Consider the following 25,590-nt stretch of genomic DNA (forward strand, 5'->3'; position numbering starts at 1 on the left):
TGAAGGCCTATACTTTTCTGCAGTGCCCCCATTAAAAAAAATCTACTGAAAATCACATTCAAAAGTGGCAAAAACTTACTTCTAGTTTCAATATCCAGGATTTTAGGCTGGTTTGGGGAGTTGGGAGGTGTTTGTGGGAACGTGAAAGATAAAGCGCTGTTTATGGGAGCTCTGTGTGATTTTTTGGGCAATTATCATTTCATTTTTTGGGGCAGCAGCAGTGAAGTTGTGGGGGCCTGGGAAGGAATACAAAAGCTTCAGGTCACACTTTGTCTACCTTTGTTCTAGACGTCTTTTATAAGAATGAAACACATACCCTTCTAAACTCTAGGTTCGGGGGGGGGGGGGGGAACCAATTTCCAAAGTGCTGACTTTTTAAAGTAAGGGGTTGAAATACCATTTCCAGATTTGTATCTGGATGCAAAACATGGTACCAGTCTACTAGTATCATTTATAGAATGGTGCTAAACTAGAATGTCTGCAAAGAATTAATTGTATAATGAAATAGAATCCATAGAAGAAGCAGAGACTATATCCACAGGGATACAAGATTTGATTAGGCCTAAGCACTTATAGCAAACAGCAGGTCAGTAAATGTGCAAGACTGCAATGATTACAAAGTAGTTTGCATGGTCTGTGGAAAAATTAATAAGTATACCACATGTTTCCAAATTGATGAATTTTTAAAAAAGACTGGGGCTTGAATCCTGTTTATTATTCTCAATTACATTGGATCCATGAAATTAGTTGTTGGGTATTCTAAGTCAGCATGTAGGTAAACCATATTGATTCCCTGGGTCTACTGTAGTTGAGAGTAACGGTAGGATCTACCCCAGTTTTTGATATATATTAGTTACCATATATACTCATCTATAGGTCGAAAAAAATTAAGCCCAAAATGGGTTCCAAAATCCTAGGTCGACTTATATATGGGTCAATACAGTAATACTCCTCTCTGAGCCTTGGGAAAGCTGGTGAAGAAAGGAGGGAGGAGAGAGAGAAAGGGAGAGAAATCAGAGGTCTGTGTCCTCCTTTTTGCAATCCATGAGCCTTGGGAAAAGTTGTGGGGAAGGGAGGGAAAATGGAGATTTTTGTCCACATTTTGCATGTCCAGACTGTGACCCTTGGGAGACGTCCAGAGAAGGAGAAGGAGGGAGCGAAGTGGTGCCCCCCTCTGTTTAGATCCTTTGTTACATGCCCCTGAGTTTGACCCTCAGCATATCCACAGGTCATATCAAAATCCACGATTTTGCCCCCAAAACCTGCTCTCAACTTATACATAAGTCAATTTATACACAAGTATATATGGTACATGGATTCATATGCATGAAAAAGTATATGTGTATAAAAATAAGCTCTACATTCCACATATCTTTCCAGAAGTTATTGCTATGAGTCCCTTGCCTTACATTATACAGTTAGTCTGTGACATAGCCCTTCTCATTTCTTCTTCACCTAACAATTTTTGGATCTTTTGTTGGCTGGAAACATCAAGAACACTGATTTTTTCCCCCACTGGCCAAGTCCCAGCTATAGATCAAGTGAAAGTACTCTGTGTTCAGATAAAAGGATGAGAATTAAGTATACCATCTTTCACACCAAAGTGACTTAAGTAAAGGGAACATGTTTGATATCTTTTGTGCCAGTTTTTATAAAATATTTCCTTTAGCTATCTTTAGAAACTCTGCACATAGATTTTTAAAATGTACAGAAAATGGAAAATTTGACAGGACAAAAAGGCAGCAATAATAATTAAAATGCATAATAGATTGTTATTTTGTTAGTGCTGTGAATATGAAGCCAATTTTCTGCCTTGGGAGTTTTCTGAATAATTTTGATCAGAGAATGAATCCAAAGTTAAAGAAAAGTATTAAAAAAGAACTTTATAATCACAGGAAACCTGTGATATACCTTTTCATCTAATCATGCACATCACCTGGAAGTACTTTGCTGTGATGTGCAATTTGTGTCATTAGGATCTTAAACTTCAAGAAAGCAGAAATTAATTGGGAAAAACTTCCCTGGAAACAGAATTGAGACACTAGGCAAATTTTCTTTCTGCTGTTTTTTGATGTTCCAGTTATTTAAACCTAATGCCTTTTTTTCTGGCCTGCAAAAGGTTTTTTTTTGTTTTGTTTTGGCTGCTGCAAATTATACACTTTGATGTGTTGTGATGGATTCATAGAACAATCCTATGTGTGCCTACTTAGAAGTAAGACATATCAAAATAAGACTTTTTCTCAAGCAGATGTGTATGATTGCAAACTCAAGCAGATGGCCTTGCTTTTACTATGAAGATTATCACACGAGGATTTACCGTCCGGGAACCGCTGGTGAAAGCTTTGGCAAGCACACCCAAGTATTCCTTTAATTCATCCTCAGCATTAGGGAATTGTGAGCTCCCTCTAGCGTCCCTGAATCGTTCAGGGAGAGTGACTTTCCCACAAATGGAAAATTAGCGTTATACACACACAGGCTTGCCAAACCTTTCCCCAGCAGTTCCCTGACGGTAAATCCTTGTGTGATAATCTTCTATATTATCAGAAGTCTTTCAAAGAAAAAAAGAGAAAAGGCTTCAGATGTTGCTACCTTTTGATTAATTTTATGTTATTTGAATTTCATTTACTACTACTATTACTACTACTACTACTAATTTATTTATTTATATTCCACCTTTTCCCAGAATAAAACATCGTAAAATAAAAATTACATTTCTAGGAACAAACTCTTTCTTTGGTTTGTAGTCATTTCTTAATGACTACAAAAATTATTAGTGTGAAATGCTGACTCTCTCTCTCTCTCTCTCTGTTTACCATTAAGTCACTTGTTGACTTATGGCAGACCCATGACTTTCATAAAGTTTTCTTAGACGATGAATGTTCAGAGGTAGTTTTGCTAGTTTCTTCCTCTGAAATATAATGGAAAGTACATGTATTTGTTGGCAGTGTCCCATCCAAGTACTAAGCAAGTTTGAGTCTGCTTAGTGCCCAGTTACAATTGTCTTAGAAATGCTTTGAAAAACCTTGGATTTCTATATCTGCTTCTTAATCTTCCCCATCATGATGACATCTCCCCTGTCTAAGAATGTTCACTGAGTAATGCAACATTATCATATTATGTGTTTCCATTTCTCATAATGGTGGCTACAGATAGTTTATAAAACTACACTACTTCTTCTTCTTCTTCTTCTTCTTCTTCTTTTACTCTTGTTCCATTCTGATGGTCCACTCTTTTCATAGAGTGCGTTGGGGAGAAATGTATCAATTTCTGGGTACACATTGGGTACATTTCCAACACATGACAACCAGGTTTTGGGTGGTCCACACTGCTTGAATGATCCCATTTGATTCGCTTTTCTAGGAACAAACTCTTTATTTTTATTTTTTTTAAGAATAGAACAGGAGTGAAGTTGCTTCTGTTTAAGCAGAAGTGATTGGGCAGCACGGACTTGCTTGTTTGTGAGTAGCCAGAGTTCCTGTGGATTCTTGGTTTGTTGTGTTGTGCAAACACATGAACTATCTTTGTAATCCTCTGAATCCTAATTTTTCAAAGGGTGAAGATGTGGATTTGGCCTATTTGGGAGAACTTTGATTCAGACATTTGAATCTAACTGAACTAGCCAAACCATGTCAGGATTCAGATTCATCCAAATTCAAAACACACCAGTACTCTATACCATCCAGAGCTCTCAGAATGAAGACTTGGACAAGCAGTGATATCCCAGGTGGTGCCCATTTTACTTTGAAGGATGTACTGATCATAGTGTTGGAAGAGACCACATGGGCCACCCAGTCCAACCCCCTGCCATGTAGAAACTCACAATCAAAGTACCCCCAACAGATGGCCATCCAGCCTGTGCTTAAAGCCCTCCAAAGAGGGAGACTCCACCACTCTCCGAGGAAGTGTGTTCCACTGTTGAACAGCTCTTACTGTCAGGAAGTTCCTCCTCATGTGTAGATGAATTTCATTTCCTGTAGCTTGCATCCCTTGTTCCATGTCCTATTTTCTGGAGCAGCAGAAAACAAGCTTACTTCATTCTCAATATGACATTCCTTTCAGACCCTTCACCATTCTGTTGCTGGAGATGATTAGCCCAGAATATTCAAATAACATGTTAAGAGTTAGTATCATGTGTATTGGAAAAATATTAGTAACTTTTTGGGAAAGTACTATGTCTTTACAGTTATGTTACAATGGATCATTTGTTTCATTTGTAGCCAATTTAATTTGGGTTTGATACATCTATCATTCTTTTATTGTGCAAAAGAAAAATAGAATAGCTTTGCTCTCCCCCCCCCAGTTGCAACAAAGCTATGAATATGGAGATTACTTTGATATAATTTGTATCATAATTTGTTTCCAGTTGGTCTCTGTACATTTTCTAGCTGTCATTTTCTATCAACTGAATACTTCAATGACTAGGGATTGAAAATTAATTACCATAAACAACATATTATAGCATTTAAGCCTGTGGTGTATTTAGTCTCCACTGATGAAGTACTGAAATATCACAGGCGTTCAGCACTATTTAAACAGTCAGAACTCATGGGCTCTAAAAATGACAGTTTGTTGTGAATATGTTGCAGCAGAGGTTCCAAGCTGTCATTATAAGAATGCAGATGGAATGTGTATTTAATCCCAATTCTCTTTCATTATAGTTTTAGTATATGCAGCATGGGATGTTTTAAGAAGATTGCTCATGGTGTCTATGAGAGGAAGAAAGTTATATATACATTTTCAAATACACAGAATATTGAGCATCATTACCCATATGTGCCATTTGTTTGTTTTCTTTCATGACTGTGTAAACTGAAGCAGTTTATAGTATGACCCCCGTATCCATGGGAGTTATGTTCCACCACACATACACACACTGTGGATACCTGAAACCATGGGTAATAGGGAACCTTATAATTTTCAGTGAGATGAACATCTTCCAGACCAAGCATAACACAGAATCAAGCTGAATGACCTAGAAAGGTCTAGAGAGAGCACTTCTTTAGACATTTCTGGGTCCTCCAGGGCACTTCTATGATATGCTTGGGAAGCTGATAATAGAATCATACTGGAGGACCTGGATATGCCTAGAGAGAACTTTTTAGACATGGCTAAGCAAGACTGCAGATACTGCGTTCACAAATACAGTACATAAGGAATTAATACTTATTGGAATGTGCATATCTTTAAGTTCCTTTTAAGGTATATTTAAAAATGGTTGACTCTTTGGAGCCAGCATGGTGTAGTGGTTTGAGCATAGGACTAGGACTCTAGAGGTTCGAATTTGATTCTCCGCTTGGCCATGGAAACCCTCTGGGTGACCTTGGGGGAGTCACTCACTCTCAGCCCCAGAAAATTCTGTGATAGGCTTACCATAAATTTGAAATGACTGGAACGCACACAACAAAATAAATCTTATAAGAGATGCCAGTAAATATAATTGTGTCTCATTTTGGTACCATGACATAGTTTCATTCGCTCCATTATTCTCTTGTGTGAGTGAGAGACATGTTTTCTCAATTCCTCTTGAATCAAATGATTAGATAGCTACAATAGGAGGCAGTGGAGATGATCACACATGCTTTATCCTGTTGTTTTCCTGATGGAATACATGTGTGTTAACTTCAAACATGGGTCTTAGTGCATTCTCCCATCTGCAGCCCATATACATTTTGGGGTTATCCCATGGCTTTTCAAGGGCAGAATTTTCCTGTCCTTGAAAAATTGTGGGATAAGCCCAGGTCACAGACAGACTGCAGACGGGAGAATGTGGTAAAACCTGTCTTTGAAGTTAAACACGTGTGTATCCTGTTGGTAAAACAATGAAAATTATGTGGGTGCAACAGTCTCAGCGTCACTGAGGTTGTAGGAGTAATTCTGTTGTACATTTTTCTTATAGTGTGTCTTCACAGAGGGAAGGTAAAGTTTTTCATAATGAAAACCAAGTCCCATTATCAAATTCTATTATATGGGACTTGGGATCTGCAGGTTATAAGCTTGAGATTTGCTTGAAAAGCTAAAGTTGAATCACTCTTTAGCCTGATTAGATCTGCTTTATATATATCTCATAGTAGGGAGTATATTTTTATGTTGCAAATACCATATAGAAATAGAGTAATAGCTTCCTTAAAAACACAGGTGAAGAAGAATATTGCCAAAAGAATCTTCATTAAGAAAAAATGAAACTGTCCTGACTTCCTCTCCAAGGAAGGAACTTAGAAACAATGAACTAGAACAGCTGATTTAAATAGCTGTATGTTCTTTTGATATAAATGAAGATGATTCATAGAGATGGCTTCCTTTTTTCTGTAAATGTAGGTATGATAGATTTGAATCGAATCTTTTAGGACAACTGCAATAACTTGCAGCATAATTTATAAAGTCACCATTTAAGTAAAAAAGAATTGTGCCTTTTGTGGAAAAGTTCTCAGTCTTTCTAAAAGCTATGGTGACAAGTTTATGTTTTCTGACTGTTACCAAATGTTGTTTAACAGCAGCAGCAACCCTAAACTCTCTTAATATCTTACACGCTATTAGCTGTTGCTTTCAGAGAAACTCATACTTGAGCTGAGTGTTGCAAATTTTTATACGGAGCTGAGTGTTGGAATACTGGAGCTGGAGTAGGTCACTGACCTGTATAAAGTGTAATGTGAGCTTTCAGAAACATTACTCAAACCTTTTTGTGAGGAGGTCACAGAGGTTAGTGATTTCCCATATAATTGATTCCCCCCCCCTTTTTTTTTTGGCAGACATTTGATTGCTCAGAAGTAAATAGCCACAAGTTCATGCAAAGTTTATTAGGAAGGCATTAATCTGAGAAGCCCAACAATTTATCCCATCTCCAACAGCACTTTTTTCTGTTGTTGATGAATTTCCCTTTTATTCTTCAGCTAGTTCATTTATAGAAATTACATCATGTCATTTGAGCTACAATTGTTTCAGACTGCGGTGCTACTCTTTTGCCCGTGTGTGTATGTGCCTTCCAATTGCCAGTTGACTTCATGACCCCATAAATTTCATAGGGTTTTCTTTGGCAAGAAATACTCAGAGATGGTTTTGCCAGTTTGTCCATCTGTCCACATGTTTCCTCTGCATTTTCTCCTCCTCTCCTCCCCTTCCTCCTCCTCTCTTCTGGGCTTCTGAACAAGAACTAGATCTTGCAGTGATCTTCAAATGCAGGAGGCATTTAAAATTAGGCAGAGAGCTAGATGAGATCAGGCCAAGGGTCACATGTTAGTCTGCACATAGGTTGTCCAATCTTCCTTTTAATGTATTGCTTTGCCTCTGCAAGATTTGATGCTATCACCTACTGTGGGTGGAGAATTGTCCGAGTTCAATTCCATGTCTCTCCTAGTATTTAATCTAGTGTGGAAATCAGAATGACAGTACTCAGGCAAATTTGATTTTAGGCTTAAAGTGGGCTTTCGCTATCGACAGGCTTCTGATCTGCAAATTTGACCTGTGGATAGCCATGCCCCATATTATTTAGTGGTGGAGATGTGAACACTCATACAATAAAGAGTATGAGTTTGCTGCACCACTAGTGAATAAAATAGGTCACAACTGTCCACATTTTTTAGTATCCACAGTTGCCCCAGAAACAAACTCCACCAATATGGAGGGCCCAGTGTATATTTTTTACCCAGATATCAGTGAAGCACATAAACTTCACTGGATTAATGTGCTTATGGAAACAGAATACATGTATGTGCAAAGCAAAAGTGATGTCATTCCCTAAGAGCATAATTGCTAAAATAAATGAGCCATATTAAATACTATTCTCCTCTGTTCTTAGTGACCATTGAATGTACAGCTAGCTGGAACACAGTTATCAGATTCACCTATGAAGTCTTAGCATATGTTTTGGAAATAGTGTTTTACTGAACTTTGTGGAACTTCCTTTCTCAATTTTAGTTTCATCCTCAGATGATTTCCTGCTTGAGATCTCATTTCAAAATATGCTTTCAAAAAAGCATGCATAGGCTCCCAAGATTTGATTAAACAGGTCACCATAATGAATCATAGAGTTGAAAGAGACTGCATGGGCCATCCAGTCCAACCCCCTGCCATGCAGGATATCCAAATCAAAGCATCCTCGACAGATGGCCATCTAGCCTCTGCTTAAAGACCTCCAAGGAAGGAGACTCCACTACACTCCGAGGAAGGAGTGTGTTCCACTGTCAAACAGCCCTTACTGTCAGGAAGTTCTTCCTAATGTTGAGGTGGAATCTCTTTTCCTGTAGCTTGCATCCATTGTTCCGGGTCTTAGTCTCTGGAGCAGCAGAAAACAAGCTTGCTCCCTCCTCAATATGACATCCTTTCAAATATTTAAATAGAGCTATCATATCACCTCTTATCCTTCTCTTCTCCAGGCTAAACATCCCCAGCTCCCTGAGTCGTTCCTCATAGGGCATGGTTTCCAGACCTTTCACCATTTTAGTCGCCCTCCTTTGGACACGCTCCAGTTTCTCAATATGCTTTTAAAATTGTGGTGCCCAGAACTGGACACAATATTCCAGGTGGGGCCTGACCAAAGGAGAATACAGTGGCGCTATTACTTCTCTTGCTCTAGACACTATACTTTTATTGATGCAGCCTAAAATTGCATTGGCCTTTTTAGCTGCTGCATCGCACTGCTCACTCATGTTCAATTTGTGGTCTACTTGGACTCCCAGATCCCCTTCACGTGTAGTCTCATTCAGCCAGGTATCCCTCATCCTATATCTGTGCATTTTATTTTTCTGCCCTAAGTACAGTACCTTACATTTCTCCGTGTTGAATTTCATTTTGCACGGGCATCTTCTGTAAAGTGTAACACTCCCTATTAGTTATATCCCTTTTATGAATGCATTATTGCATTGAGTACACAGTAGCCCTTGATGATAAAATATTAATAAACAGAGAACATTTGCTACTCCAAGAGAACAGTTGATGTCTACTGTGTTACTTAAGGGACTTCTGCATGGTAATCTGTAGCATTAACACCACAGACTGGAATCTTAATTGCACAAATCCTTCTGAATTGGCATTCCAGACCACAAGATATGAATAAAATTTACTTTCCTTGCATAAGAGAGTTATGAAAGTATTGACAAACTGTTCATTTGAAATCTGGAGAAGGGATTAAATTGTTATGAAATAAGAATGATATAAAATCATAGAATCAAAGAGATGGAAGAGAGACCTCAAGGGCCATCCAGTGCAACCCCTTGTTCTTCAAAGACTTATTGCAAAGAAAGGAAAACACAGCATCTCCAAAATGCATATCACTAGCAATGGTAGCCGTCTTGGGAGGAGTAATTTGAATGCATGTGCAGTTGTCCTTCCTCATTTGTGTGTTAAGCAGTTGTGGATTGGATTGTGAAGTCGAAGGCTTTCATGGCCGGTATCCATAGTTTTTTGTGGGTTTTTCAGGCTATGTGGCCTTGTTTTATAAGAGTTTATTCCTGACATTTCTCTGGCATCTGTGGCTGGCATCTTCAGAGAATGCTGGCATGGAAGTGAGTGGGGTGTGTGTGTGTGTGTGTGTGTGTGTGTGTGTGTGTGTGTATACATACATACATACATACACACACACACACACTGTGTGACTCTAGGTTGGGAGGAGTGATTTACATGTTAATCTGTGTATTGTTCTGTTGTTGAATGGATTGGATTATTTGCAGATTACTGTATTTGCTGCAGCCTCCTCTGCTGCCCTATATATGACTGAAAAAATGAGTTGTCTCTAGGCATTTTAGTTCCACCCACATGATTTTATCATCAGTGTCTGGTGCAAGTTCACTACAGAGTCACACTGGATAACCTAGAAAGGCTTAGAAAAATAGTGAAAAGAATAAAGTCCTATGTTCATGTTTCCCCCCACTTTTATGGGGATGCTGCACCCCAACCCTCATGAAAGGTGGAGACTGACTGTATTTTCTGTTGATTAGTAAGAAGGCTCTATTACACACATTTCTGAAAACAAAATTGTTTGTCCAGCCTGGTATTTCATTAGATGGTCAACACTAGCATTGCCATAAGTGAAAACTAATTTAATGGCAAATAACAAGAGAGTGAGAGTGCATAGGAAGAAACACTGCATGGGTAATAAGGTATTTATGATGGGTAAGAAGGTTTCTAAGGAAATGCATCAGGTTTATATTGGGTGGCAGAACAAACTATCCTTGGCTACTTGCAGAAATTTTGCAATATCCAAGGAAAAGGTACATTACTTTAATAATTGAATGCAGCTCTTGTGAAGAAATGGAGACAGCAACTAGTATGGGCATAAATCATTTGTGTTGATTTAGAAATACATAGTATTTCACATTATATATTCTGACTTTTTTTCTTCTTTGATATATAAAATACAGCAAATTTGAAAAATGAAAATACATGCATAGGCATGGAGCAGAGTGGGAAGTTCACAGTCATGAAATATGAGCTATATGTGTCTAGGTTGGCTTGCTGAATCAGAAAGATACATAAATATATATAAAAGTGAGGCCCTAGAATTAAGAAGGATTGATATGATGGAGGTACTAGAGTAATGACAGAATCTACCAAAGACAATTTCTTTGCTGATGCATAGTGCAAGATTTTGGAAGGAACATTATATCTGGATAATTACCTTAGACAATAACTTATCTTTCTGTTCATCCATTAGGTTATTTTTACAGTATACACACACTTGAAATGTATTGAGTGCTTGCAAAGGTGCAATCAGTTGTGGATGATAGTTAAAAATATGCCTTATTAAGTATTTGTTTAAATATCATAGGCAACACAGTAAAAGACAAAATACACAATTTCAAAAAAAATATTATTCAGTATCTGCTAAACTAATTAAAATTTAATTTTAATTATTGTGCAAACATGGCAATCATACTTACTGTTTAATATGTACTTTTTGTCTTTTAGATTATAGGTGATATGCATTTCCTCTTTGCATTAGCTATTCATTCTTTTGGTTTCAGCAGTGGGGCTTTCACAGACAGTGTCCATAGTTTTCTGTGGGTTTTCTGGACTATGTGGCTGCATTGTGGAAGAATTTATTCCTGACATTTCACCTGACTCTGTGGGTGGCATCTGTGGCTTGCATCATAACCCTCTGAAGATGCCAGCTACAGATGCAAGTGTAAAAAACATCATGAATATTTTTTTTCCAGAGTGCAGCCACATAGCCTGGAAAACCCACAGAAAATTGAAGCGGTTTTCTTACCAAAATTTATTCAGAGAAGGTTTGCCATTATTTTTCCCCTGAGGCTGAGAAGATGTGATACTGAGAGTTATATCAATATGGGTAACATAGCCTTACAAAATTGACCATGTGTCATCCTTCATATCTAAAAAAAAAAGTAAGTTGGCAGAGTTAGAGCTGCCCTTGGAACCTTAAAATCTAATTTCATTAGTGGATGAATTTTGAAATCAATGGCACCTTTCTCTAGATATGCTTGGAAACTAACTGCAACCTATCTCTGGGCTTGTCTACATGGTCGATTACTATGATGTCCGCCCCAGCCTTGCTGTGTCCTGTTTACATGATGTCAGGCCAAAACCCCAAATTGTGTCTGAACTGTTTTCACAATGCCTACACTCAATGTGGGGTTTCTTTCCCCTATTTGTTTGATGTTGCTATGTGTCTTCAAGTCATTTCTCACTTATGGCAACCCTAAGGTAAACCTGTCATGGGACTTTCTTTGCAAGTTTTCTTCAGAGAGGATTTGGTATTGCCATCCTCTGAGGCTGCGGGAGTGTGACTTGCCCAAGGTCACTCAATGGGTTTTCATGGTCGAGCTGGGATTTGGACCGTGGTCTCCAGAGTCATATCACTAAACCACGCTGGCTTCCCCAACCAACATTTAAATAACTCAACTTCTATTGTAGGTTTGAGGCTCTCTATGCAGCCATGATTGTGGCTGCCTTTTCACTTGTGGCCCTCTTGAGCCTCCAGGTGTTGGAGCTGTGCAACTCACTCTCAGGTCAGGAAGAGGTGCCCAGCATTGATAGCATGTCTGAGTACCTTGTTTTGACCTCTGCAGTGGTACTAGGTAACAAAAGGATGCTGCGTGGGAAGGCAGCCACCCATCATTTGCTGCAAGAGCAGAAAACTTGCATCAAAAAAGACCAGGTAAGGGGAAATTGGGGAGGGGGGAGTTTGGAGCCAGAATATTCAGGGGTGGGCAGCCTGCAATATTCTGGAAAGTATAAACCTGCCCTTAGACAGAAACAATTTTGCAAAGGGAATACATTCCTTCCCTATTTAAATTGTTTTCACCACTTACCATTGAGCCAAATATTTCTCACTAATTTTTGGAATGTTATTTTTACAATTGTTTTTAAAAACATATCACAATACAGATAAACAAATGTATGTGTGTATCAGTTGTTGGAGTGGAAACTGTATAGATAAATGCATCCATAGCCAAACTAGCATCTGACTGCAGATTCTATTAGTCTTTACCTCATTGCTTTCACATTCAAATAGCACAACTAGTTGCACTTAAATAGCTTTTAAAGCATTCCAATAAATTCCAATAGCATCCTCATAAATCCTTCTTCATTTTATTTCCATATGAAGTGTCATAATAAATTTGCTTGTGTAGAAAGAGGAATGAACAATGCTTTGAAACCTTAGGCAATATTCACCGTGCTACATTCTGTAATAAAGTTTTGACAGTTCATTTTTGAAAGAAGGAAAATTAATGTCAGTCATACAAGCTTTGTCTGGCTTCAGTAATAGCACCTTGGACAAAACAAATTTCATCTTTGAAGAGAAATTTCAAATCTTCTATTAATAAAGTGGTGTAGGGTTTTTTGTTTTGTTTTGAAGATGAAGAATTGCAATAATCTTCCTATCCCTGGATAAGGTTGAGAACAGGATGATGAATCTGGGAGACCGTAGGACTGGAGTTAACTTGGATTTCATTGTCAGGTCAAGTCAGTTTCCTTCTATCATTTAACACATAAAAATAGATTTATTTAAAAGTCACAGATTAAATCTGTGAAGCCATAGTTTTGTCTTGGATCTGTGGAATTTACTGCCATGATCCTGATGGACAGTGTAACTGTGCAGGTGTCAGCTCTGTGGCAACCACAGAGTAAAATGGCTGTGGATGTTATACCCATGTTATACACTCAACTCATAAGGCACTGACAAGATTCTAACCAGAAGGGTTAGACTGCAGTCCAAAATAGACAGAGGTTTTAATAACAAATCGTTTTTATGGTATGGAGGTGATGTCTATTGCATTCACTAAAGTAGGGCTTGGAACTGGGCAAATGGATCACTTTTTGCCAGTCTTGAAACAAATATTTGGCTCTTGGTCCATTTCTGAGCACACCCAACGTACTGCTTTTGCCCTTTGAAGCCATAGTTCTTATGTGCCTAAAAGCTTACCACATGTTTAGGTTAGCTTCAGAAGTCTGTTTTCTCTTACCTTTGGAAGTAGTAGTAATGGTGATAGGGGCTTTTTGTTGTGGCACTCCAGAGATGCCCTCTTAGATTACCCCAGAGATGCCCTCTTAGATTGCCCCCGAGGTCTTTTTGATGCCACAAAAAGACCTTTTTATTTGAAAAGACCTTTTAGCATAGTTCTTTAGTACATCTCTTTATTTCATGTGTAAAAAATTCATGTGTAAAAATTAATGAGTCTCGCTTTTAAAAAAATATTGTATTTTTAGAACTATTTATGAATAAATTTTTTTAGCTACACAGACTGATAAACAAAAGCTAAAAATGGATACCTATGCATCTGTAGTCTTTTCTCTGTTTAAAGAATGGGAAGACATGGTGTCATACTGGGGAAAAAGATGGTTCAGTAGCTAATTTAAGACTCACTCTTTCACTCAGTCTCTGTGAATTCTTAGTCTTTCCCTGATGTCCTCTTGGGATTTGTGGCTGGTGAGGAAACTTCATAGGCACATGTCATAATCATCACTAGAAGTTACAGTTGTGCATGTAAACACTTTGGGCATTAATAATGAAGCATCTGGGCTGGCTATAATCCCACTTTTATGTACAGGAACATACAGTAGTCCACCTTAAACTAATGTAAGAAATTCAAGGCAGCAAGTAAGGCTTCTTTTAGGTACATTCATCATAGGTTAGGCAGGTTGGGAATTTGTTCAATGATTGTTCTGTTGAATAAAGCTCAAACTGTGATAATTTAATGTGGGAGGTGAGAGTGGTATGAATATATGGCTTTCCAGAATGTCTAATTGGTTACTGGAGTGAATATAGGCTGAGAAATCATGTAGTGCTAATTCATACTGTATATTGTTTATAAAATTCCTTCTCCATGCAATCTGAGGAAGTTGACTCTCATTTCTGAAATCTTATGCAAAAATAAATCACTCTTAACGGTACTACAGGACCTCACTCACCCTCTTCCTTTCTTTTTATAATAAAAAATTGATGCAGTGAGGTGAAGCTATTATCCTTATTCACGCATCTTGTGATATTTGCCATACTTCCTTCCTCATATTTTTCTCTCCTGCACTTCATCTATAGTCTACAGGCCTTTGTTCTAAAACTATAGTAACTTAATGACACCCAAATTGCATTATAGTTTTGTATGAAACTTCCCATCCCATTTTAATCTTTTAAACAGGTGGATTTACAAATATCAGGATATTGAATACCATATATACTTGACTATAAGTCAACTTCATTTATAAATCGAGGGCAGGTTTTGGGGGTCAAAATTATGGATTTTGAAATGACCCGTGGATAAACTGAGGGTAAAACTTAGGGGCATGTAAAAAGGATGTAAAGAACAAAGAAAAAGAATATGATGCCAAAGAACTTGAAAATTTCTGGCAAGGCTGGTGTTTCTTTTAGCTGCTCCCAGGACAGCATAAGCTGTTGCCTTTTGCTACTCTACTGTGAAGGAAATGGCTCCTTTTTTTCTTTTTCTTTTTGATAAGACTTAAAGTACAGTACTAAGTTGAACCTAGATCAACCCAGGTTTTGGGGTCAATTTTTTGACTAAAATTTCTAGACTTAGACATAAGTATATACAGTAATTCAAGATTCTCCTAGAATTTGTCTGTTCTATATGCATTAACAGTGCAACTGAAATTCAAGTGTCTCTGGCCATCTAAATCATATATGATCACATCATTTTAAATTTCTGAACCTTGAAGGGAATATATTGGGTTGGATCTAGCATGTGATGGTTAAAGGGTATGGAGAGCTTCCTTCTCCTCTCCAGTTCTTCCAGGGTTTGAGAACCCTCTTGAATGGGGTGGAGTTTGACACACCAAGAATAATCATAAAGAATGATCATGAGGGCAAGAAAAATAATAAAGTTCCTCTCCCAATTTTTAAAATAGTTCTCCATTTCCCATAAAGAAAACCATTGTAGTCTGGTGGTTTGAACATTGCACTACAACTCTGGAGACCAAGGACCTTATCGCACACAGAAACGTAAACGTTCTAGGGACGGGAGGAGGACTCTCGTGTGCGCGCGCGACCTCCCCAAAACGGATTTTATCGCACACGCAAAAGTCCTCCAAGAGGCCCGTTCCGTCCCCCGTCGCGCACCCGTTCGCGTCCAGTCCTGACAAGCGCCATTTTTGTCGACGGAAGGTAATCCGTCAGGCAAAAATCACGCCCGTCAGGACTGGACGCGAACGGGTGCGCGACGGGGGACGGAACGGGGCCTCTTGGAGGACTTTTGCGTGTGCGATAAAATCCGTTTTTGGAGGTCGCGCGCGCACCGAGAGTCCTCCTCCCGTCCCTAGAACGTTTACGTTTCTGTGTGCGATAAGGTCCCAAGTTTCGAATCTCTAGTGAGCCATAGAAACCCACAGGGTGAGTCACAGTCTCTCAGCCTCAGTGGAATGCAAAGGCAAATCTCTTTTGAAAAAAATCTTACAAAGAAAACATGGTGATAGGTTTGCCTTAGGGTCACCATAAGTTGGAAATGGTTTGAAGGCACACAACAAGATGTAAAGATACACTAGTTTTCCCCTACACACCCGATGACACAACTCACATCATCTGGTAGAGTTCTCACCCCTCAGAAGGGGTTTTTAGAGGCTTAGTGGGATATGGAGTTGCAGGATTTATGTTTATCTCTTCCTCTTTCACTATCCTATCTTTGGATCCAATCTACTAAGTTTTTGACATATCCTCAGAAATGTGCCATGGCATTTCACAGTGGAAACTGTATTAGATATACAACTTCTTTACAACATTGCTGCACACTTTTACCACAGTATCATATAGTGAAATAAAAATAATATATGCCAGCATCATATTAGTTAGATTTTTCTACTGGGTATATCTGCAGAGCCATTTGGAACCAACTTTTGTTCCAAACTCTTGAGGATAGTTGTAGCACATTGCAATTTAGAGGCTTTGTGTTTCCAAACCTAAGATGCCATAATATATAGTACCCTAGACATCTTTGTATCATCAATTTGCCTACAATAAAATGGCTATAAATCTTACAATTTTAACTAAGAAATATAAAGCAGAAATTTTAAAACACAGCTAACAGTTTCCTTAAATTACTTCTATGAAAGTGTCTAACGCTGACAATGTCAAATCCCATATTTTCCACTGTGGGAATAAGTACTTTGGCATCCAAATAAAAACTAATAATAAAGTATCTGCACACTTGGGATCATTGACAAGAAGACATGGAAAAAGATACAGAGCTGTGTAAGGTTAACCAGATACTGAGGACCCCCTCATAAGATCCTTTTCTAGTAGGGAGTTTTGCCCTTTACAGAAGATGCCAGCTGGTGATGTGTTAAGTCAAATCTTGGAAGCCTGTACATGATTTTCTGAAAGCCCTTTTCGAAACAAGATCTGAAACGGGATTATCTGATGTTGGAGAAATAATCTTGATAACCGGGATGGAGGGAGCTTTCCTTCTTGTACTACTAGGATACTCTGTTTGAACTTCTTTTGGGATTGGATGTGTATCCAGTCACAGTTGGCCATGAATTAATATTTAACAAATGAAGGGGAAACTTGGGTGAGTTACATACCACCGAGAAGTGGCGCTCTCCCGCCGCCGCCACTTGCAGCATCCAGGAGCTGCAGCTGCCACACCGCATGTCTCCCGGACGCTCCGAGGAAGGAGCACGGAAATCGCGCTCCTTCCGGGGCCGGAGAAAAGGCACATATGCACCGTGGCGCAGCCTCAATACGTCACAACCGCACCGCCTCGTGTGGAGGCGGCGTGGTCGTGACGTAATCATGGCGGCGGCCATGTGGAACGGCCGCTACCATTTTGTGCGCGCAGAGCGCATACTAGGGTTAGGGGGGTGCGGAAGCTCGTCGCGTACTTTCTGGTGGTCTGTTCTTAGGAGTGAAGAATTCCTGTGTATGTTAGGTTTTTGAATACCAAGTAAATATAAGGGTTGATCTCATACTAACTAAAGGAGTGTTCACATATTCCACTGTACTTGTATTCACATTGTATGGACAAATTTTCAAACATTTGTGATAATCTCTGTGCATGTGTTTATTCCTGAGTTGTACCCAGGGATAAATCTAGAGTACAGATCAAGTGGGCAGCTTTACCTGGGTAGAATTAATACATGTATATTTGTGTGAGCACATGTTCACTTTATAGAAGCTATAAAAATAGCCCCTAAAGCCTGCATGGGACACAAGCCTTCTTTGTTCTTAAGGAGCTGCCATAGGATATTTTGAGGATAATATTTTATATGTGAAAGAGGGAATTCTGAGAGAGAGTGAAAAATCTGAGAAAGTAAGACTGAGGAGAGGAGTAAATAAGACCAAAGAGAGCAAGAGTGTGTGGAGAAAAAGACAAAACTAAAGATGGTGGTGAGCTATCTTTAATACCCCCAACACAGCCTTCATGTAGCAGCAGTTTTGAGGCAATAGAATGGCAGGATGAGCCCTGGAGCAGCATTCACATTGCACAGTATTTGAATAAAACGGTTCCAGCTATGAATAACATGTATACAGACTGTTAACCACCTATTACACACACCTATTACACCTATTCCAAATACAGACTACATCTGCTGACCGCAATATGTGAACATCCTAGACTGGTACTTATCAAAATGGGGCTCTGTGGACTGGTGACAATCTGCAAGCCATTGGCTGCCAGTCAACAATGAACTTCCAGGGAGGAATGAAACAGTCACAGCACAAATATGGTACTGGTCCCAGTCATGTTGCAAGGAGAAATTTCTAACGCCTCACATCATATAACATGAGAAGCACCAACCTAGAGTATGCAGCCTCTAGTATGAATAATCTTTGTTCAGGAAAGTTCCTATCTAAAACTTTCTGAGTCTTCTTGCACTACAAGCATTAAAAGTCTGGGTAAGACTCTTATGCCATTAATGTTTTCTGCAGAGATTGGTATCAAAGTTTATTTGCTTTAACATGAACTTTAACTTTAGAAATACCAATGATATATTCTCACACATCATGTGGTCCAATTTTTAAAAGAGCTGTTACATAACTTCTAAACTAACTGTTTAAATGAATGTTTGCACTGGGTTTTATGATAATAGTTCATTTATAAAGGGTAAAAACTTATTTTCATGTATTTAAAAATACAACAGTATAATTTCCTAATACAGTTTCAGAAGCTATGGTCCGTCACATTAGCCCTTGTAAATCGCTATCGCAAGAATTTTTCAGGTTTCTTTACATTACCTTGCCTATTTAGACTGTTTACAACCACATTATACATTCATTATGAACACTTCTTATTTTCTTTCTCTTCCCCTTTTCTTCACTTCTCTTAGTACAAATCCACTTGGTGCCAGTAAAATCCAGCAATTTTTACATTTTGCTAGTATGAATAATCCTACTGAAATATTGATTAACTCATTTCCAAGAGTTTCCCTATTCTTTATAGAGAAGTATATATACCGTATATACTTGACTGTAAGTTGATAAATGTATGCCCCAAAATTGATCCTAAAACCCTGGGTCAACTTATATACAGGGTCAATACACCAATGCTGCTTAGAAAGGTCCTGAAACAAGCACAGTCTGATGCCCCACTTTTCATACCTTGAGGCAGGAGTTTTTTTGTGTGTGTGTGTGAGAAAGAGCTTCCCATTCTGATTTGAAAGCTTTCTCTTCCCATCAAAGAAATCCCTTTTAGCCTCTCTTCTTTCCCTTCCCAGATTGATTTGAAAGCCTTCTCTTTGCATCAAAGAAACACCCCATTTAATTCCACTTCCTTTCCTCCCTAACCCAATGTTAAAACCTCTCCTCCGGCACCTGGGAAGTGGTGTTGGGTGGTCAGGAGAGGTCCAGAGAAGGAGAAGGAGGAATGGAAGTGATGTTTTCCCCTTTACATCCTTTGTTATAGCCCGCTAAGTTTTACCCTCAATTTATCCACCGGTCATATCAAAATCCATGATTTTGACCCTTAAACCTTCCCTCAATGTTACATGAGGTCGACTTGTGCATGAGTCCTGTATATACAGTAATTTTAATTTATGCTTATTTTATCCTTATTTAGAATTTCTTTTAAAAACAAAAAAGATTTCTAAAGTTCTTTTCTCAGTCTGCAGAGTTCTGTGTATTTGTAAACAAACATCCCATTTCACTTTTTGTCATTTCCTCATTTAATTATGAGCATTTTGTGATCACACAACAGTGTGAATGCAGACCTATTAAATTTTGGTTAGTTTTTATAAGGAGCCTCAGTGTTATTAGTTAAGAGACACATTTAATAAATGCAGCATATTCGTTAATGTCTTGTGAGGAGACCCTGCTCTATCAAGTTTTATATCTTATAACTGCCACCAGTGTGTACTAGATATAGAAAATCATAGCTGACATATGTTTATATATCTTCAGTGCCAATTATGAATCCAGGTTATATACATGCAGCTGTTTGTCTCATATTTATCCTATTATATCCTGAAAAAATTATGTAACTCACAAGTAGCTATAAGCACAGTTGTTCAAATAAAATATGGTGTCTGAACTATTTTGAATTCTAACTGATTTCCTTTGGGGCCCAGCTTTCTTCTAACTTCTTTGCAGTCTGAATAATGCAGTCTCAAGAGAAGGCTTTACAAACCATACAAAGAAATGTTGCCTAATGTTGGACTGGAGATTTCAGTGTAGTATATCAGAAAAACTCAGGAATGGAAGAGTTCCTTTGGTTTCAAGGTTCGGGAAACGATTTGCTTTGCAGTCTGTAGGGCAGTTGAGGAGTGTACAGTTTTCTTTGAGCCTTAAGAAATCAGCTTTGGGAGGGCTTAAAGAATTTTAGTCTATACGACTTGACCAAAAAGCAGCAAAGTAATTTTGATTTTTAAAGATGATTTGCTTTGTTCATCGGTGGAGAAAGGCCCGGAACAGACTGGCATTTTGCACTGGCCTGCGGCCGATTTGAGGGCTCCATAGGGCTGGATGTCCATCTGCGCCCAGCCCTACTTCCAGCACCCGTGTGCCATTTTGCTACACCCCTGTCCACACGGGGTGTGTGATGATGACATGCAGACGTCTGAGTGCCCAAACGGCGCTTGCCGGAAGGGTTATTGTCATGGTGTGTGAGTGCCATTATGATGCCCTGAAAAGAAGATGCCTAGAGTGGCTCCTTTTTAGTGAGTGTACTGGTGCGGCGCCATGTAGCTGCCATGGCACAGACGAGGGGCAAAAAAAGGTGGCATGGAGCCACTTGTCTGTATCCACCCCAAAGTCCTTGTAAGTAAATTAGTCATTTATTTCTTTGGTGTAGCAACAACACCTAGTTGAATACAGTCACAATGCTATTCTTAATGTAGTATGAGGGATTTCTGAGTTCATTTTTTTTCTTGTAACTCAAGCTGCTACCACACTGCAGAAATAATGCAGTTTGACACCACTGCCATGGCTCAATGCCATGGAATCCTGCTACCTGTTGTTTGGTTGTACCAGAGCCCTGTCATAAGCACCTTGTTCCCACTATGGTTTAAACCAGATTGTGATTCCAAATGAATCAATTTAAACCACCATGGTTCCCACTTAATTTGAATTTCTAAAGTGATTTGGAAAGGGGGGGGGCATGGTTTTTACCCATTTAACCCGTGTCAAAAAGACACGGGTAAAATGGGGTGTTTTTTGGACTGAATTGATTTATTTAGAAATAAATCTATTCAGCCCAAGTGGGAATCAGGCAGATTCGAATTGGATTCGAATCCACCTTGGTTCTCACTGGCAGCGGCTTCCCCGGCCTCCCGGCCATACCTCCAAACCTGCTCCATCCTCAGTCCTCCGTCCACCCAGCCAGCCTCTCTCCTTCTACCTTGCCCTCTCCTCCACCCCTGGCCTACCGGTATGGCCAGGAGGATGGAAGGAGGCATAGCAGGGATGCTGCAGCTGTCGCTTCCTGCCCCGATTCTTGAAAATGGCGCAAACAAAGTTCTGTTTGCTGAACCGGTTCCAGGAATTGGTTCAAGATTCGAATCAAGAGGTAAGTGGGGATTGGGCCATGGAAGGCTAAATGTCTCACAAAACTGCAATTTCCAGAATTGTATAGCATTGAGTCATGGCAGTTACAGTGATGTCAAACTGCATTATTTCTGCAGTTCAGATGCAGCCACAGATATAATTTGGTGTGTATGATATGTTCATGTAATCAAATATGTAAGATTGTCCAAAAGTGTTTCTGAGAAAACAGTATTTTGAAGATACTTGAAATATTAAAGTTTTTGCTGTCCCACTGAAAGATAGATTCTGCTAAACAGATTAATTTAAAATATAGTTTAGGCCGCAATCTGTGGTCCTGGTACACAGTGTCAGTGGGGCCACAAGAAGGGCCAGAAATCTTTTTTGTGATAATTGAGGAAGATTCAGCCTTGATCTACTCTTGGAAAATCTTTCCTGACCCCATCTTCAATCAGAACTCTAACTCAAATAGGAAAGAAAAGAGACATGTTGGGTGGAAATTTATGGCAATAGCCATAGCAGCATGAATCTACAGGAGTCATAATGTCCTCAGTCTCCAAATATATATCCCCAGTTTGAGAGTTTCAATGGGAGCAGACTTTGTTTCAAAGTGGGAAAAATAGTTGTGTGAACCAGGAGTTAGAAGATGTTAAGAAAAAGATTTACAGATTGAAATTACCAAGATCAGAATACTCCATTAATAGAGCCTCTTCCTCTTGGGCGTTCAGCTGTAATCAGTTTAATTTCTGACCCCCCCCCCCCAACCCTTTAGTTAGCTATGTGAACATTGTAGGTCATGAGAATCCTATTACTGTGGAAGCTGCCTTAAAAAAGAGAGACATTGTGGATCCTTGAATGCCTAGATGCCTTTTCCTATATACTACATTAGATCAGATAATGTACTACTCAGGTAAAGCCTCTTGAAACAGCACATTTCCTCTTGAAATATGCTGTCTTCACAATATTAGCTTTTATCTGCAACCATGTGATGTATTTCTAGGGGAGACTGAATATACTTTATCGACCTGGAAAGGAATGGACTTTCAATAAGTGCCTTTCCAGAGGTATTTCTTCTTTTTAAAGTGGTTACTAATTACCCCTCTATTGCTAAGGTTAATAATGAATATGGGTAAACAAGTCTGAAAAAACAGAAACTAATTTCATCTTTCCATGATTTGTAAGCTATGACATTCCCACATATTTATGAATGTGATGCATTTTCAAGAATCTCCAGGGTGTGGTTAATACAGATTCCTTAATCCTTAACAACTGCTTTTGGTTTCTAAATGGTTCCTCCAAACACATACTTCTTGTTTTTTTCTTTAAATGTTGCCAATGTGCTGCTATTTTTCTTTTCTTGTAAATTTGCCTGTATGATATTTTCAGAGATCACAGAACCATTTTCTTATTCCGCAGAATCATCTAGCCCCAAAATGTCCTGTTGCCTTATTTTGTTCCAGATAGTTGCTTAATTTCATCCTTGCTGCCATGTCTACTGCGATCCCCAATGAATTTGATAACTGACACATGCAAAACTATTTCATGCCTTGCTGTCTGCCTTTGCCTCTAATTTCATTCCTTAACTCTTCATCACATGGATTCCTGAGCCAGCTAACAATAGCAATAAAATCACTGATACAAAATTAAACTGTGTGGTTCAACAAATTTGGCTCAAAAGTGTGCATCAGATGCCATTCAAAACCAGAGAAATTTCATCTCCACACAGAGATTTTCAGAAAATTATCTTCAGAAAATGGGAATGCTGTGGCTTGGTGTCACTAGAAGAAGATATCAATAGTTGATTGGGTTCAGTCCTTCAACATGCTGTTCAGAATTGTTCAGGATGCCTTGTATTCCTCTTCCTAATTTACAGTTTTCTTTCTACATTTTTAATACTTAGTTTAGCAAAAATCTATCAACCAGTGCAAATATTTTGTTTATTGGTAGTCAACTGTTTGGTACAGTGATTAACAATTTGATATGTCTTCTCAATAGATATCATTATCTGGTTTCTTTATGTGTTTTCTTTTAGGTTATACAACAAGTCCTCCTAAGTGGTGTGATAAAAGATGAAGCTTTCCAAAGAGTTCTTCCATCTCAGATTTTGCATTTTAAAGGAAACTGTTTAAAACTCAAAGGAATATATTCTCTGACCTACCTATTTTTTATTTTTATTTTTTTAAAAAATGAAATCCAAGGATGATGGACTTATTTTGCTTTTTGTTTATTTTCACTCAATACAGTAAAATCCCATTATCTTCATTTTGTTCAATGGGGAATACCTGAGTTAGCACTGTAGGTTTTTTGTTATTAACCTCTTCCCCAACTATTGATCCAATTTTTATGCATAACACATCTCTTGAAAGCTACCATATTTGGTTAAGTAGTCACCTATTTATTTTTTAAAAAACAACAACGTATAACTTTCAACAGCTTGTAAGAAGATTATACAAGAATGTTTGATTGTGGAAAATGACTCAAGTTCATTTGAGTTTTCTGCCTGACTGCTGTAAATGCCTCCTTACACCAGTGCTATAATGGTACTAATATGAGGCATTGCATTCATTGTTGTATAGCATTGTTACCAAATGACTTGCATAAACAGTGTTTCAGGTGTGAGGGACCAAGTCACAATATCCAGAAACATCCTCTATGCAGAGGAGAAAATAAAGTTCTGTTGCACGTGGATAGCAAACAGATGAACTTGCTTGCGGTTTTGGAAGTAAGGACTGTTCACAGTGAGAGCTGGGCTGGTCTGTTTTGCTTGAAGAAAGGAAAGCTATGCAGCTTAATGTTTGGATTATTAATAATGATGCTAGTGATGGCATCATATATACTGACGGGAGCTAAAGGTGGCATCTTACTGATACAGCCAGTGCTCCATTATGGAACTTTTACCAGCAGTTCAAATGTAATGGACAATGAGAGCCTTGGTGACATGAAAGACCATTACCACATGTCTAAAATGAATATTTCATATGCAAAGGATTATCCAAGCATTAAAATAATTATTGATACTATTAATTCAAACATTGAATTCATAACCAGACAACTTCCAGATGTGGAAGATCTGAAGAAACAAGAAATGCATGTGAGTATATATAAACGTGGGACACATTTTTGTTCTATTGAGGATTGCTGGACTCAACAATTGTGGTAGATAATCCCCAGTGCTATCATTTTAAATCAGCATGCTCTAGGTTATTGCCCAGGGATCATTTTCACTTTAAATGGTCATTGCTGTTTGACTGTCAGGTGGCCTTGATTTTTTATACTCTAGATACGGCATAGTGTGTACTGCTGAGGAAGAACAAGGAAGAAGAACATGTATACAATGCCTCACTAGGTTTTATACTAGTATAGTTTCAGGACACATTGGCGGGATACAAACCGCCATTTAGTACGTATACAATACGTACTAGGGTTAGGAAGGGGCGGTGCTTCCGCACCCCCCTAACCCTAGTACGTATTGTATACGTACAAGATGGCGGCGCCCCTTCTACATGGGCGCCGCCATCTTTACGTACTGGACGCACAGCGTCCAGACGTGTCGCGGCGCCTATGACGTAGCGAGTCCGCGCCAGGCGCCTCGCGACGTCATTGAGGCGCCGCAAAAAGAAGCTCCGAAATGGAGCTTCTTTTTTGCTCCGCGCGGGAGTCGCGCGGTTTGGCTGCTGCGGCTCCCGCGCGGAGCAAATGGCGGCGGCGGCGGACCGCCGCAAAGCGGCGGTCTGTACCCCGCCATTGCAGCCTATATAAGACTACCTTAATTTATTCTGCTTCTTTTCTTGGTATATGAGAGGATTGGAGTCCACGATTTAGATGGTTGGTTAGATAGATTAGAGCAGTGGGTTATGATTTTAGTAGATGTGATTGAACATATATATGAACAAGTGCCCCTTTGGTCTGACTATATGGGGAGGGTTTGGGTGGTTCTCCAGATATTTTTAGACTTTAGCATCTATCATCCCTTGCTGTTAGTTATTCTGCGTCAAGCTGAATTGCAGTCTAACAGCATCTGGAGAGCTAGATATTCTCTAACATGTGAGTTGTAGGAAGTTCATGATCACAAACACTTTAAGGTGTGGCAGTAAAAGAATGGCAACCCTCCATTGAACAAATCTTGCAGAGAAAACCCCATAATAGGTTTGCCATAAGTCAGAAATAATAATAATAATAATAATAATAATAATAATAATAATAATAATAATAAT

At 38.9% G+C, this 25,590-nt stretch overlaps 1 protein-coding gene across 3 annotated transcripts in view; it reads left to right on the plus strand.

The window, feature by feature from the left end:
- The window catches only part of CHST15 (carbohydrate sulfotransferase 15), an 84,558-nt gene that overhangs the window by 39,121 nt on the left and 19,847 nt on the right, over positions 1 to 25,590 (plus strand). For all 3 annotated transcript variants that reach the window (XM_042457955.1, XM_042457953.1, XM_042457954.1), the window contains one exon: positions 23,409 to 24,467. In XM_042457955.1, coding sequence (XP_042313889.1) covers positions 23,925 to 24,467 — 543 coding nt within the window. In that variant the 5' untranslated portion in view covers positions 23,409 to 23,924. The remainder of the gene's footprint in view (positions 1 to 23,408; positions 24,468 to 25,590) is intronic.

The sequence above is a fragment of the Sceloporus undulatus genome, chromosome 3 (assembly GCF_019175285.1).
Source record: "Sceloporus undulatus isolate JIND9_A2432 ecotype Alabama chromosome 3, SceUnd_v1.1, whole genome shotgun sequence".
Lineage (NCBI taxonomy): Eukaryota > Metazoa > Chordata > Lepidosauria > Squamata > Phrynosomatidae > Sceloporus > Sceloporus undulatus.